Below are 14,894 nucleotides of genomic sequence, written 5' to 3' on the forward strand. Positions count from 1 at the left end.
ACAGTCCTAAGTTCAAGCCCCAACACTGTAGGTCTCCCCACCGCCCCAACTCCCATCCCTACGCCTAAGAGGGCTTGTGTTCCAAACACTGCCAAGTATGGCTTCTCTCTCTCTCTCTCTCTCTCTCTCTCTCTCTCTCTCTCTCTCTCTCTCTCTCTCTCTCTCTCTCTCTCTCTCTATTTTTATATATATATATATATATATATATATATATATATATATATATATATATACACACCTAGGGGCTGAGAGATAGCACAGTGGTAGGACTGCAAGCCGTCGATCCAGTACTGACATTGATTGGAATCCAGGCATCCCATATGGTCCTCCAAGCCTGCCAGGGGCGATTTTTGAGTGCAGAGCCAGGAGAAGCCAGGAGTAACCCCTGAGCACTGCCGAATGTAGCCCCCCAAAAAAGAAAACCTGTATAGCCACCAACAGCCAGCTGGGAGCATTCTCTCCAGCCAGCTCTGCTCCTCTCTAGGAAATAGCAGACTACAGGGGTTCTCACAGATTGCTTGTTATCAGAGGCCAAAGAAGGCAAAAGGGAGGGAAGATGACACAAGGGGCTCCAGTTCATGCTGAGCACACACTCAAATAAATCCACAAGAACACAAGGCAGCTGCAGAGCGGGTGTGAGAACAGAGGGGTCACAGCACCGTTTATTGAGACTCCCGTGTGCCCACCACAGGGCACCACCTCCCTCTAGACAGACAGGTGGTGCCTGTCACGCACTGGGCAGGGCTGGGGCTGCACACCCATGAGGCAACTTCCTGCGAGCCCACACCCAGACCAGCCTGGCACCTCCGGGCCTCCAGACACTCCCAAAGTCCTCCAAGGACCATTCCAGTCAGGCCGCCGAAATGTGCTTCCCAGCACCTGTCACCGGGCCTCTTGCTCCAGGCCTGAGGCCTTGGTGAGGGAATCCAGCAGCTGGAAATAGCTGTACCTGAGGTCGTACTCCATGTCATACCAGTAGTTCACTATGGAGAGAAGAGGCCTGAGCACAAGGCCGCTTTCCTCACTCCCCCCACCCAGCCCGCACATCCAGCACTCACCGGCGATGCAGCCTTGGGATTGTTGCACATGGTGGAACCATAGTGCTGGCAGGTAGAGCATCTCCCCGGCCCGCACCGTGCAGCAGAGGGCCTGCGCCTGGCTGTAACTGGGATACCGGGCCAGATCCGGAGCCAAAGGGTCCAGGGGGATCCAGGGCACCTGGGACAAGGTGGAGAACACGGAATGGAACACTCCACAGGCCACCCAGGCCTGGGGTCTCAGCGCGGCAGCACAGCTCCCAGGCCTGGCCCTTCCTGAAAAAGAACAGACTTCACCTTGTCAGCAGCTGTCTCCTCGACCACCTGGAAGCTCCCATCAGCAGTTAGCCGGTAGGTGGCTGGCGGGTACAGCTCTGGAGCCAGAGGGACAGAGGAATGAGCCCCATTGTGTCCTGGAGCTCAAAGTCCCTCCACCCCCCATGCGCCCTGGGAACGAGAGGCTTGTGTCCACACCTCAGGGATGAGCATTGGCCTCCAGGGCTCTGCTGCCCTTTGCCCCAACTGCTTCCTCCAGGGCACCCTACCATAGGGGATGAAAGGCCGGTCACTGGGGGGATGCAAGAGGAAGCGCTTCTCTCCTGACACCACGCAGTACAGGTTCTCGTAGTGATCCTTATGCACTGTCACAGGGGAGACCAGGACAGAGTCGTGAAGGGCAGGATGGAGTAGGGGAGCACTGTAGCTCTGACTCCCCAGGGCCTGAAGGCTCCTGTCTCCACTTATGGAAACTGGGAGCGCAGCCCCTCACCCCCTGAGCTTTAGGAGAGCATTCTAGAGCTAGTGAGAAAGAAGTGTCCTTGGGCCAGAGTGATGGTGCAGTGGTAGGGCATTTGCCTTGCATGTGGCTGACCCAGGACGAACCTGGGTATGATCCCCGGAGTAACATAAGGTTCCCCAAGCCAGGAGCGATTTCTCAGTACAGAACCAGGAGTAACCCCTGAGCATCACAGGGTGTAGCCCAGAAACAAAAAGACAAACAAACAAAGAAAACAATGTCCTCCAGGGCCAAGAGCAGGTCTTACAGGTATAACATCCTGGCCCACCGTCTGCAACGTACAGGCCCCAGACACTGCTGGAGGAACCCTTCCAGGTGTGGAACTATCACAGCGAGAAAAACAGGGACAGGGGTAGCACAGATAGTACAGCAGGCAGGGCGCTGGTCTCATGAGGCAGCTAATGCTGGTTTGTTCTCCCATATCCTATATGGTCTCCCAGACCTGCTAGGAGTAAATTCTGGGCTTAAGAGCCAGAAGCCCTGAACACCACTAGGTTTGGCCCCCAAATCAAATCAAAACAACAAACAAACAAACAAACAAAAAAACACCCAAAAACCCCTATCCTCCATGCTATCCCAGGCCTATCCCACATGAGCTGTGTGTGTCTACAACTCTAAAGTTTAACCGAAGGTATCCAGCTCACCCCACTGCCTCCCACTCTGCGCCCCAATTCGACCAACACCTACAGGAGGTCACTGCAGCCGCTTCCCCCAACCAGAAGTTCACAGCATCAGGCATTTTTCCTGTGGGTCAGAGGGAAGAGGTGAGTGAGGCATCTGTCCTGAGGGCAGGCCTGGGTACCAAATCAGGGACCCCTGGACCTGGAAGGACAAGGGAAGGACACAGGTAGACAGGGTTTAGCCTCTACAGTTGGGAGGGAGGGAGGGAAGGAGGGAGGAAAGAGGGAGGAAAAGAGGGAGGGAGGAAGGAAAAGAGGGAGGGAAGGAGGGAGAAAGAGAAGGAAGGAAGGAAGGAAGGAAGGAAGGAAGGAAGGAAGGAAGGAAGGAAGGAAGGAAGGAAGGAAGGATAAAAGGGAAGACCCGAGTTTGATTCCTGGCATCCCATATGGTCCCCCGAGTCTGCCAGGAGTGATTTCTGAGCACAAAGCCAGTAGTAACCCCTAAGAGCTGCCGGGTGTGGCCCCAAAACACACACACACACACACACACACACACACACACACACACACAAAGGAAAGAAAGGGAGAGATGGAGAGAGGAAGGGAGAGAGAAGGGAAGAAGGGGAAAGATCAGAAGGAGGGAGGGAGGGAGATAAATAGGCAGCACTGGCCAGGGCCCAGGGAGAGGGTGCTGGCCACTGTGCCTGACCCTCTGAGGGCAGCACCATGGGGAGAACCATTACAACCAGGGTGTCCTCATGGCCCTTACCCAGTGCTTCAGAAGCCCAGGGCACATGGGGCTCCAGGTCAGGGAGCAGCTGGGGCAGCTCGGTGGACAGGTTGGAGCATTGCTTCTGCACGTAGAGGACCCCCGGATGCTGGGCACGGCCCTCCAGCACATCCAGCACGAGGCCCAGGGGCAGGCGCAGCTCGGCAGGCATCACAAACCGGCCTCCGCGCACAGCATCTGCGTAGCCATCTGGGGTCACAGCCACGCTCACCTCCGTGGAGCCCACCGTGGCTCTGAAGGAAGGGGCTGTCAGCACCTGCCCAGCACCCGAGCCCCCACCCGTTCCCCACCAGGGCAGGCCCCACCTGAGGTAGGGGAGCGACCACTTCTGCAGAGCCGGCCAGTGCTCCAGAGCGCCACGAATGATGCAAGGTCTGTTGGGGCACACCCAGTCTCTGTAGAAGCTAAGGGGGGTCGGGGGCTCGTCCAGGTAGGGCACCTCCAGGGGCACGCTGAGTTCTGAGAGAAAGGACAGATCGAGGCTGAAGGCCAGCACCACTGGGGTAAGCACCCTGGTGTGGACACACTGGTGACGAAGGGCCCTGGACAACATAAAGGACCTGGCTGGGCCACAAGTGTCCAACCCAGGACCTCTGCACCCCGAAGGCCCAGGCCTCCCACTTGGTGCAGCCTATTTCCTGAGGCCCCTCAAGAAAGGCAGCCAACAAGGCTGTGGAGGGCTCTGAATGAGCAAAGTGAAGCCACCAAGGGCGGATGGTGGGCTGGGGTCGCGGGAAAGTATGAGAAAGTGCCTTCTCACAAGAGTCGCTCATGAGCGCTTGGCACCCCACTCCTCTCAGACAACCGCTGCACTAAGTCAGGCCTGACAGAGGCTCTGTGCTGGGAACAACATCCTGGTCCTCCATCACCCGTGCAGCCTGTGCTCCTGGGTGGCTGTGCATACTGGGCAGCTCCGGTGGCCCCACGTAACCCTCAATACAATCCTCTTCTTTTCAGTGCCCACGCACCACCCCCACCTGTCCTATCACCCCAGTAACTGTCTACACCCTGGCCCTGCTGATTCTATCACTTATCTCAAACTGGCCCCTGCTCAGCTGCTGGTTCCCACACTCAACCTACCTGCTCTAGGTCCTCAGGTGTCCCTTCTCGAGGCTGCTCCCTGAGCATCCTTTCTTAAATTGCAACTTTCCCCCTGCCATTTACCAACATCTGATCAGTGCTAGATATTTCGCTTCTTCAAAGCACTCACTGGGCTCCTTGGCCAGAACAGAGGTTCCCTGAGGTCAGGACTACTTATCACAAGAATCTCTGATGCCTCCCTGGGGCCTCGTGTAGCTCTCATGTGGCCATGGGAGTGCAGGCAAAGTCTGCTCAACGACGGGATGAGAATGCTGAAGTGATAGTTGTGAAGGTAGGTGGAAGGCAGGAGGGTGTCTTTTCTTGCACACAGCTAACCTGGGTTCAAACCCTGGTACCCTGTATGTATGGGTCCCTGAGCCCCAAAGGGGTGATCCCCGAGTATAGAGCCAGGAGTAACCTCCGAGTACTGCCAAGTATGTTTCAAAAAGGCATACACAGACAAAAAATTCCATAGTGGAATGAAAGTCTCCTGCAGTTAACTGACTAGTTCCCTTGGCTAATTTTACCCTCTTTCTGAGCATCCTTAACTCTGGCCCAGTCATCACCAGGGAACACAATCTCAACTTCTCAACACTCCCCGTAAAAATTCCTTTGATGGTTTACCACCACTTACAAACCAGTCTGCCTGAGCCAGCAGCACAGCTCCATGAACAGGTCCAACCTACCTTTCCAGTCTGCACCTCCTATCTGCGGCTGCCCCACTCCACATAGGCTTTCAGGCGTGGCCACACTTGGCCACTTGGCTGGAATGCCTTCCTGTTCCGACTCAGGGAGCCGGGGCAAGGGGCTGCATGTCCTCCTCCTTTAGAGGGCTCATCTACATTACATCCCCAGAGGGAAGTTAATGCAGCTTACTCCAATAATCCACTGTACTGGATTTTACAATTTCACCTGTCTCTTGCAATTAGTAGGAAAGTGACTTTTTTTTACTGTATTTTTGTTGTTGTTGTTGTTGGTTTTCGGGCCACACCCATTTGATGCTCAGGGGTTACTCCTGGCTAAGCGCTCAGAAACTGCCTCTGGCTTGGGGGAACCCTATGGGACGCCGGGGGATCGAACCGAGGTCCTTCCTTGGCTAGCACTTGCAAGGCAGACACCTTACCTCTAGTGCCACCTCGCTGGTCCCTTTACTGTATTTTTTAAGGGAACAAGCCCAAGTGATGCTCAGGAGGAAAGAACCGCAGGAGACCCCCACGCCAGCAATTCTTACCCAACAGGGTGGCAGTTTAATGCAAGCACCCAAGTGTGTGGTGCTGCTCAGGTCTCATGATGCTGGGGTGACATGAGCTCCCCAGGCAGTGCTCTGGGGACTTCTGGGGCTGTACCTGGGATGCTTGAGGGGCTAAGGATGGAACCCAGGTGGGCACATGCTCAGTAAGTTATGTCCTAGTTCTGAATCAATCCCTCCCTCCTTCCCTTTTCTTCCTACTCCCCCAGAGATCACTCTCATCAGTGCTCTAGGCACCATGTATAGTACCAGAGATCAAACCCAGGCTCCCCACATCACAAGACAAGGGCCTTACTACCTGTACTATCTCTTCTGACCTAACTGGAAAGTGGCCTTAGGTCAAAAAACTGGAAGTCTGTTTTGGGAAGACTGTGGTGGGCCAAGAACACTAAACAGAGCTGGTACTTGTACTCATAATACTGGCCCAAGTTGGGTTTTTAAGTGGGCAATGCCATCCCTGAGACGTGCTGGATGAGCCCAGAGGACCTTCATGGTTCGATTGTGGAGTGCTTTTTTTGTTTGTACCTGGGAAGAACTCAGACCAGAGGGTTGCTGAGTGATTTTTTTATTTTCTTTAGAGGATCAGGTAAATTGGTAGGTAAATTGAGGATGGAATACTCCTACAACCCATGCCTTGCATATAGCTAATCCAGGATTATCCCATAGGGTCCCCTTGAACCTCACCAGTAGTGAATCCTGAGCAGAGCTAGGAGTAAACCCTAAGCACCACTGGGTGTGGCCTCAAAACAGAAAAACAACATTTCGGTAGCCCTGGGCTAGAGAGAAGCAGGAAGCCCACAAAGTAGTTAGGGGAAAGATGGGGTTTAGCAATAAAAGTCAGCCAGGGCGGCAAGCTGGGGCTAGGTAAATCTCCCCATTATTTTCATTGGAATTTTTTAGGGGGTGCTCACATCTGGCAATGCTCAGGGATTACACCTGGCAGTGATCAGGAGACTATATGGGGTGCTGGGGATCAAACCCAGGTCGCCCACAAGCAAGACAAATGCCCCAACCACTGAACTAGTTCTGGCCCCTCATTGGAATTCTTAAAATGCATATAAACTGCCATTTTTAGAACTCTGCATTCTGTTATTTCAGTTTTATTTTCTCACTATACAAATTTCCTTTAGAAGAGGGGTCGCCATTATTTCCTGACTTCAAATAAGAAGATTCCAAACAGTGAGAGGAATCCCAACTCCTTTGCCCAACAATCCTGCCAGAAATCAAACAAACACCCTCCCCAATTTCTGTGTGGCCCCCACTTCTGTTCCTGGACCCTCAGGGTTTCAGCCTATCAGTCCAGTCCCTCTTGCTAAACAAAGCACTGGCCCTTCCTCAGTCTTTCCTTAACCATCTTATGTTTGCTACTACCTCTGGCCTGTACCCTAAACCTCTACCCTCTGCTTCTTCCCTAGATCACTTGCCTTCTAACCCATCTCCTGGACAGTCTCTTAGTGTCTGCTCATGCCAAGACCTCACTGATAAGGCCAGCTGAATAGAGGTGGAATTTTTTGGGTCACTGGTATACAGTAAGCACACGGACTATTGCTGGGCGCAACTAAGTATTGGTTAAGTACTTTGTTTCGTTTTGTTGGGCCACAACTGGTGGCGCTCAGGGGTTACTCCTGGCTCTGCACTCGGAAATTGCTCCTAGCAGGCTCTGATGAGTTGGGGATCAAACCCTGGTTGGCCCCATGGGAGGTAGACTCCCTACCTGCTGTCCTATGGCTGTGGCTCTTGAATAAGTGCTTATTAAAGAACACACTCAAGGTAGTCATTGGAGTGTTGTTATTTTTTTAGAGGGGCAGGTTCAGCTTTGTGCTCAGGCCCAGAGGTGCTGGGGATCATCAGGAATACCCCCAAGGTCGTTTTCAAGCTGGCAGGGTATCATTCAAGCACCTTCAGTGCCAGAGCTGGGGAAGAGGGCTCCACCCCCTTATTTCCCTGGTTCCTTCTTCCTTGCAGCATTCAAAACAGGGTGGAAATTACCTCAGCGCCTGTCAACACTGGGGTATGTGAGTGGACAACACGAGTTCAGAGCATGGAAAATTCAGGGCAGAACACATTTAAAAACATTTTTGGGGGGTTTGTTTTTGGGGGGCTACATGTGAGAGTATACAGAGATTACTCTTGGTTCTCTGATCAGGAATGACTACTGATGTACTAGGGGTACCGTATATGAAATGCTGGGGGCCAGACTCGGCTTGTTCGAGTGCAAGGCAAGTGCCTTTACTTGTGTACATTTGCTTTATTGGTTGTTGTTTCTTTTTGTTGTCGTTTTGGATTTTTGTTTTTAGGCCACACCCGGTGGCGCTCAGGGGCTTGGTGACTTCTGGCTCTGCGCTCAGAAATCGCTCCTGGCAGGCCCGGGGGCCCAAATGGGGTGCCGGGAATCGAACCCAGGTCCAGCAACCTGCCATTGGGATGAGGCTGCACGCGGAGGTGAAGGGGTGTCTGGGAGCCACGTCCCAGAGAGCAAGCGGGGCCTGCAGAGCCGCTTCAGCCCGCCGACGGTCTTGGGGGCCGGCGTTTGGGGTCCCGGGTGGCCCCAGGGGACCGAGGTTGCGGTCCCCCGAACCTCGAGTTTCTCGGACTTGCTGAGTCCCAGAAAGGAGGCGACGGGGGGCAGGGAGCAGGAACCAAGCCCGCGGGCCTGACTGGGGAACCGGCCCGGCAGGCCTCGGGGGCCTCCGGGACCCCCACGTGCGAACCCCGCCCCGCCCCGGCTCTGCGAAGAGCGACGGACACGCAACTCACCCCGCGCCGCGGCCGGGAAGCCTCGTAACTCCCGCCGCACCGCGTCCAGGGCCGCCTCCGCCATGACGCCCGGCCACGCCCTCCAGAACACGTGACGCAGCGTCACGCCCACCACCGACCACGCCCCTCCTCAGACTCCGCCCACCGACCACGCCCCCGCCCGCCGCGCAGCGAGGAGGCCAGGCTTAGCAAATGATTGTTTATTATTGACGAGCTCGGACATCCATACGAACGACACGGTAAAAAAAAAACCGGCCTCCGCCCCGGGGGAGGAGGAAAAACTCCCCCCGGACAAAGTGCAAAAGTATAAATAAGGGGCCTCGAAACTGGATGGGGGGTCTCGGGAGGGTGGGGGCGGTGGAGGGAGGGGCTGCACCCGCCGAGGGCACCCACCAGCCAGGCCGCAGGAGAAAAGGACCGGCACCTTCCCGCGAACCTGAGCTCCTTAGGCGCCTGGCTGGCCCCTGGTGGGGGGGCGGTGCCGGCCGGACTGGCTGGGATGGGCGGGGAAGGGGAGCCTGCTCGTTCAAGCCTGAGCCCTAGATTTGGGGTTGGGGTTTGCGGGAGACAGGACCAGAGAGGAGGGGGCCGGCTTACACCCTGGGGTCAATGCAGATGGCCTGGTACTTCTCAGAATCCAGTTAAGTCTCGGTTCGAACCCATGGGCTGCACGCCTGTCCAGAGTGGCAAGGCTTTTGGGCCTGGCACTGTGCAAGGCTGCCCTGACCGACCCGAGGTCCTTGCTCTTCACCTGCGCTCACCCACTGAACTACCACTAACTGGGCCCTGCTCCACCCACGCCCCACATTTCCTCTACCCCAACACTGTCCTGTTCTGCTCTCCCCCGCTGCCCTCTGCCACTTACCTGTCCCACCCTCTACCTTTCTGGTATCTGTCAGCTCCAGCCGTGGCACCTCTGTGCCTCCCTCCTCTCTTGTCTCTGAGCACCGCTGGAGGGCCCTTACCCCTGAACCAAGTACCCTTTGGACCATCTCATACAAGCCAGAATTCAGTTAGTATGTTCTTTTGTTTGGGGCCACACCCAGCAACGCTCAGGGATCACTCCTGGTTCTGTGCTCCGAAATTGCTCTTGGCAGGCTTGGGGGACCATATGGGATGCTGGCAATGGAACCTGGGTCCGTTCTGGATTGGCCACGTGCAAGACAAATACCCTACCACTGTGCTATCGTCCGGCCCCAAGTTAGTATGTTCTTTCTGTCCTTGAACTCCTGGAGAGGAGTCCCATGAGGATGTCTGTAAAATCAGGACGTGAGAAAACCAGCCACACAGCAGCCAGCCAAGCAATTGTTCTAGCAACAAGGGGTATGTGTATGCATGTGGGGGGCTGAGGGGAGAAGACAAAGAGGGAAGAGAGGGAAGAGAGGGGAGAGAGGGAGAGAAGAGAAGAGGGGAGGGAGGGAGGGAGAGAGGGAGAGAGGGAGAGAGGGAGAGGGAGAGAGGGAGAGAGGGAGAGAGAGAGAGAGAGAGAGAGAGAGAGAGAGAGAGAGAGAGGAGAGAGAGAGAGAGAGAGAGAGAGAGAGAGAGAGAGAGAGAGAGAGAGAGAGAGAGAGAGAGAGAGAGAGAGAGAGAGAGAGAGAAATCTATGGCCAAGGTCCCAAACAAAAGGTAAGTGGGTTCTGTGACCATGAGGAAAGAGAGGGCCTGAGCTGGGGACAGGGAGGACCAAGGGATTATGGAAAGGGGGTCTAGGACTTCAGGTATGCCAGCAGAGAGCTCGCTGTCCCGCAGCAATGCCCTCCTGCTGGCTGGCTCCACAGCTCTGGGGGTAGAGGGGTGCAGGGGAGACAACGGTTAAGGATGGCTCGGTTAAGGACGCTCAGGGACAGGAATGGGAGTGGAATGTGGGGCTCAGGACTTGCCAACAATTCAAGCCTTCTGATGACTGGGAATGCTTTGGTGGGGGAGACACTCTGCTGGGGACAAGGGACCAACCCACACTGGCAACTGGTGTGGGAGGGGGCGGAAGCGGGGAGGAGTGGCTGTGGACCCCTCCCCTACTGATACCCTGTGTGTGCTCCAGCTGGGAGCTGATCCCTGCAGTAACAGCAAATGGCTTCTAAGGAGAGAGGACTGTCCTCCTCCTCACAGCACCAAGGTGACAAAACTCAAAACCACCTCTGCGTGAGCCCCCAAGGGGCCATGGAGGCAGGTGGTCAAAAAAGTGAGGCGACAGTCAGGGAAATAAATTAATAAATACAGGGGCTCCTGAGGGCCAGTCGCTTCCCCTCTGAGCACTGATGCCCACAGGTGGGGAGCGGAGGAGGTCTCGGAGCTCAGAGTTTGCGCTCCATGCGCCGCTCCACCGCCCGCAGCAGCAGCTCTGAATACTGTTCCAGCAGGGCCTGAGTCTGCTCAGCCCCCACCCCAGGGCTCATGCCCGGACTGCACAGCAGTGGCCCTGCCAGGGCCTCCAGCTCCTGCCTCATGGAGGAGAAAGTGTTTCTGAGGAGCTGAGTGATGCGACTTTGCTCCGCAGACGGCTTCTTGCAGCCGGCCACCTGTGAGGGAGAATGAGGAAAGAAGCCATGTGGGGAAGAGTCAAGCCAGGGTGCCAGCAGGGGACCCACCTGCCCAAAAGGAGGAGTTGTCAGGTCCAGCTAAGTGGGGTGGGCCACACACCATCAGGATAATGTGGAATGGGGCAGGCATTCGTGCCACTTGCATATCATAGCAACAACTCAGGGAACTGAGTTATGTGACAGGGAAACTACAGGGAATCCCACCGAATCCCACCAATCAACAGGTTGAGCAATCCCTCTCCCATCTCTCTCTCTGTCTCTCTGTCTCTCTCTCTGTCTCTCTGTCTCTCTCTCTCTCTCTCCCCCCCCCCCCCAAGATCACATCCAGAGGTGCCCAACTCCTGGATCTGTGCTCAGAGATGATTCTTTAGGAATCATATGGGATGCTGGGAAGTGACCTTGGGTTGGCTGTATGCCAAGTAACTGTCCTATAGAGTACTGCACTGTACCTACGTAAGGCTCCAACTCCAAGCTCAACTCTCTTCAGCACTGGGTTGCTAAAGTGCTGTCTTCCTACGGACACTCACCGAGTGGTAGAGCCGCACTGCCTGGCGCATGTTGCCCTGGAGCTCAGCCACCAGCTGCTGACACTGTTCCAGGTTCACTGCTGGTTCTGGAGGATAGAGAAGGCTCCATGTGGCACAGTGAAGCCTCCCCTCCCTCCCAGGAGCAGCCCACCCTTATCACACTCCTATGTTCACCCGTCCAACACCACCAAGCACCGCACACAATGCCAGGAAGAAGGATGGGGCTAGCACCGCCCTCCCTCAGAACTGCAACCCTAAGAGGGGCCAGCAGGTCACGGGGAGCATGAGGATGACAGGAGGGTCTCACTATCGGGGGTGTGACTTAAGGACCAAGACAGGAGCACACAGGACAAAAACGCCAGAGGCTGGATATATAAAAATGGAACAAAGCCCAAGAGTGGCTGACAGAGCCAGAAGAGAAGAGAGGAGGGGTGGGTGGAAGTGAGAGCGAGGAGGCGAGGCACGCACCTGGGGCATCTTCTGAGGGCTTGGTGGTCTTCACCGGGGGCGGGGCCTGCCAGTTCTCAGGGCCTTGGAGGAGGCCGCTGTCTGGGAGGTGCTGGCTCCTGGGGCTGTGGGGCGCAGCTTGAGGCTGGCAGTCTGTCCTGGGCTTGGGTGCAGCACCCTCCGCCACCCAGGCTCGCCTCTCAGTGGTACTGGGGGGCCTGCCCACGCCCTCCTGCTGGCCTGCTTCCACAGTGGCCCGGGCCCGGGTGGAAGGCGAGAAAGTGGCCAGGGAAGGCCGATCTGGCAGCGGCTTCGGGATATCCAGAACCAGGTGAGCCCGGCTGGGCAGGGCCAGCTTGGTGAGTGGAGAGGCTCGGGCAGGGGCAGGAGCTTGCGGTTCAGAGGCCAGGCTCAGGTTCTCCCCGACAGAGATGCTGCGGGCCATCTTGGCCATGGAGCTGGTGGTAGGGTTCTGGTAGGAGTGGGGTTGGGCTGAGCTGTCCCGGGGTGCTGTCTCCTGAGATGAGGGGCCTGGGGGAGGAGCTTCATCTGCAGAGGGCAGAGATGGAAGCCGGTTATTTGGCAAGGCCTGGAGCCAAGCTCCATTCCTGCAGGTACTGTGTCCACACTTAACCCAGGCCAGCATCGGCTCCCCTAGGGCTACACCCACTCCTCCCCCATTACAAGTGAATGTCCGCCAGCTCACCCTGGGGCACCAGGTTTTGCACAGACTGGGCTTTCTGGAGGCCCCCTAAGGGGTTGCCTGTGACCACTTTCCTGGTGGTCCGGCTGCTGTCGGGGCTGAGGCGACGGCGTGGCAACAGCACGGGGACAGTGTGCTGGGGGCTGCGGTTCCCAGGGCAGGGCTCCGCCTCTGGGGGTGCCCCCGGAGGATTGGCACAGGTGCTTCGCAGCAGCTCTCCGGAAGCCAGTGGCATGTGCACTGGTCTTGGCTGGTTCGAGGAGGTGGATGACAGTTGCCTAGGGGATAGGAAGGGCCGTGGTGCAGAGAAGGCTCAACGTCCCTCCCTCGCAGGTGAGGGAGAGGCTCTGGGAGTAGGAAAGGGAGCTCAGAGAGGGGATGGAGGGCACTGCCACAGAACTTGATGCGCAAAATACCTCGTCAGGTCCCTGTGGGGTCCTGGATGCGGAGGGATGCCTCTGCCCCAGGACATCCTGCAGGGACCTCTGGGTAGTCAGGGGAACCAGGACCACCTCGAGAGAGCAGGGTTCTAGACAGGTACCTGATGGGGGGACTCTGTGCTTGCAGCAGGAATCGTGAGGAGATGCTCCGAGACTCAGTCCTCTCCAGCCCCCGGGCGGGACCCCCTGCCAGGGAACAGCATAAATGCAGGGAGGCCCCCCAGGTCCTGCCTCCCCTGGAAGGCAGCCCGAGTCATGGCTGCCCGTTCACCCCCTCCTAGCTGGACAGAGGGGAGAAGGGCAGGCTGGCCCCTGACCCCACCTGGAGCTGCCCCATTAGCCAGGGTCTCAAAGTGCTGCTTCAGGAACTGCTCCTGGTCCGGGGTCCGAGGGCTCCCTTCCTGTAGCCCAAAGGGGCCAGTGCCCCCCTCCTCTTCCTCTTCGTCAGGCTCGTCCAGGTCTGAGGGAATGCCATCCACACTCAGGGGCTCCGTGCTCTCCGAGTCTGGGAGCGGGCGGGAGAGAAGCACCTGCTGCACCCCTGCAGCCGGCAGTCACCAGGGGCCCCCCACCTGTCCATGCTAGGGCTAGAGCCTCACCTTCGTTGGGGTGCTCAGGGCTGGACAAGCAGCTGTTGCTGTAGTCCACGGAGCAGGCGCTGTCAGGACTGTGCTTCTCCGAGCCCCGGCCACCCACGTAGCCTCTTCCCAGGCTCCCTCGGGATGGGGCCTGTACCTGGAACTCACTGCCAGGCAGAGGAGTGGCCGTGAGCAGAGGGCACAGCCCCATGGGACTCCTGCCTCCCCGACTCATGTGCACCCATAACTGAAAAGGGAAGATGGGTGTGACTCGGGTAAGGTTGCAGGGCCCTTGCCTGGTGTCCAGCATGGGGTTGTCACTCGGCTCCGGGTAGACAATGCCATCCTCAGTGGACACGGGCTCCAGGTCTTGTGCGAAGACCCCTTCCTCTTGGGACAACAGCTGGATGATGTGGGAGCAAGAGCAGGGCTGGGAAGCCTGAGGGGAAAGTGTAGCTGAGTCTGCACCTTACTTATGAAGTGGCTGCCCAACACGAAGCCAGAAGGTAGGGGGTCGGACCCTTTCTCTGGAGCTTCTAGAACTGTTTCTCTGGATTCCCTACCTCCAACCCCTGTGAACATCCCTTCCAGGACCCCCCACAGCACAGATAGTGCTGAGTCCAGACAGAGGCAGCCCACCCCCACCCCAGACTGGGGCTTAGGCCCTGGGGGTTGGCAAAGACTGCCCCAGAGAGAGCGCTCTCACCTGGCCAGGACGGCGGGGCTGAGGTGCCTGTGGGCGGGGCTTCCCTAGAGCAGACTGGGTTATGGCGTCCTGACCAGGGCCCTGAGTGAAGGGGGCCATGGTCTCCAGCTGTCGCAGGTCCATCATGGAGCGCACACTAAGCTTCGCGCCTGGCTGGGCCCAGCGCCCCCTCCTCCTGGGTCCTTGGGTGGCTTCGGGAGTGGGGTCCAGGAACCCTTCAGTCTCCTGGGCCTGGCAGGGGAGAAGCAAACTTGAGCATGCCCACTGTGGTGGCAGACCCTCCCGAGGAAGCAGAGAATGAGCTGTCCACACTGCAGACCCTGTGCAGGGGCTGGTGCTTACCCCAGTATCTGGCCTCATGCAATGGCTGAAAGACCCCTCTAGTCTCAGACTTGAGCATCCATAAGGGACATGTTATGCTGTGAGTCTCTAGCTCAAGCCTGTGGGAGAGCCCAACTCCAAACCAATCTCTGAGACCTTGCCCAGGTCTGATCAGCACTTCCCTCCTTCCAGGAAATGGCTGCTGTCCCACTGGCGGGCTCCCCCAAAAGCCCCTATACCATCGCTATACCAGTGACTTGCCCCCTTATGACTTTTCCGCAACTCTACTGCAAGGTCCTGGCT

The 14,894-nt window shown here is 57.0% G+C and overlaps 2 protein-coding genes across 2 annotated transcripts in view; both read right to left on the reverse strand.

The window, feature by feature from the left end:
• Window positions 1-647: 647 nt before the first annotated feature.
• On the reverse strand, window positions 648-8,393 carry JMJD7 (jumonji domain containing 7). The gene is made up of 8 exons (XM_049781569.1): window positions 8,330-8,393; window positions 3,549-3,702; window positions 3,223-3,476; window positions 2,521-2,577; window positions 1,583-1,678; window positions 1,335-1,411; window positions 1,059-1,218; window positions 648-983 (listed from the first exon to the last, which is right to left on the reverse strand). Exons 1-8 carry the CDS (start codon window positions 8,391-8,393, stop codon window positions 883-885), a joined length of 963 nt encoding a protein of 320 aa, XP_049637526.1. The 3' UTR covers window positions 648-882.
• Window positions 8,394-9,994: 1,601 nt separating this feature from the next.
• MAPKBP1 (mitogen-activated protein kinase binding protein 1) overlaps window positions 9,995-14,894 on the reverse strand; it is a 58,084-nt gene continuing 53,184 nt past the window's right edge. Inside the window, exons 23-31 of the mRNA XM_049782400.1 lie at window positions 14,271-14,501; window positions 13,861-14,003; window positions 13,586-13,731; window positions 13,309-13,491; window positions 13,088-13,172; window positions 12,550-12,824; window positions 11,865-12,392; window positions 11,397-11,482; window positions 9,995-10,848 (exon numbers count right to left, since the gene is read on the reverse strand). Coding sequence (XP_049638357.1) covers window positions 10,624-10,848; window positions 11,397-11,482; window positions 11,865-12,392; window positions 12,550-12,824; window positions 13,088-13,172; window positions 13,309-13,491; window positions 13,586-13,731; window positions 13,861-14,003; window positions 14,271-14,501 — 1,902 coding nt within the window. The 3' untranslated portion in view covers window positions 9,995-10,623. The remainder of the gene's footprint in view (window positions 10,849-11,396; window positions 11,483-11,864; window positions 12,393-12,549; window positions 12,825-13,087; window positions 13,173-13,308; window positions 13,492-13,585; window positions 13,732-13,860; window positions 14,004-14,270; window positions 14,502-14,894) is intronic.

This window comes from Suncus etruscus, chromosome 10, assembly GCF_024139225.1.
Source record: "Suncus etruscus isolate mSunEtr1 chromosome 10, mSunEtr1.pri.cur, whole genome shotgun sequence".
In the NCBI taxonomy this organism is placed as follows: Eukaryota; Metazoa; Chordata; class Mammalia; order Eulipotyphla; family Soricidae; genus Suncus; species Suncus etruscus.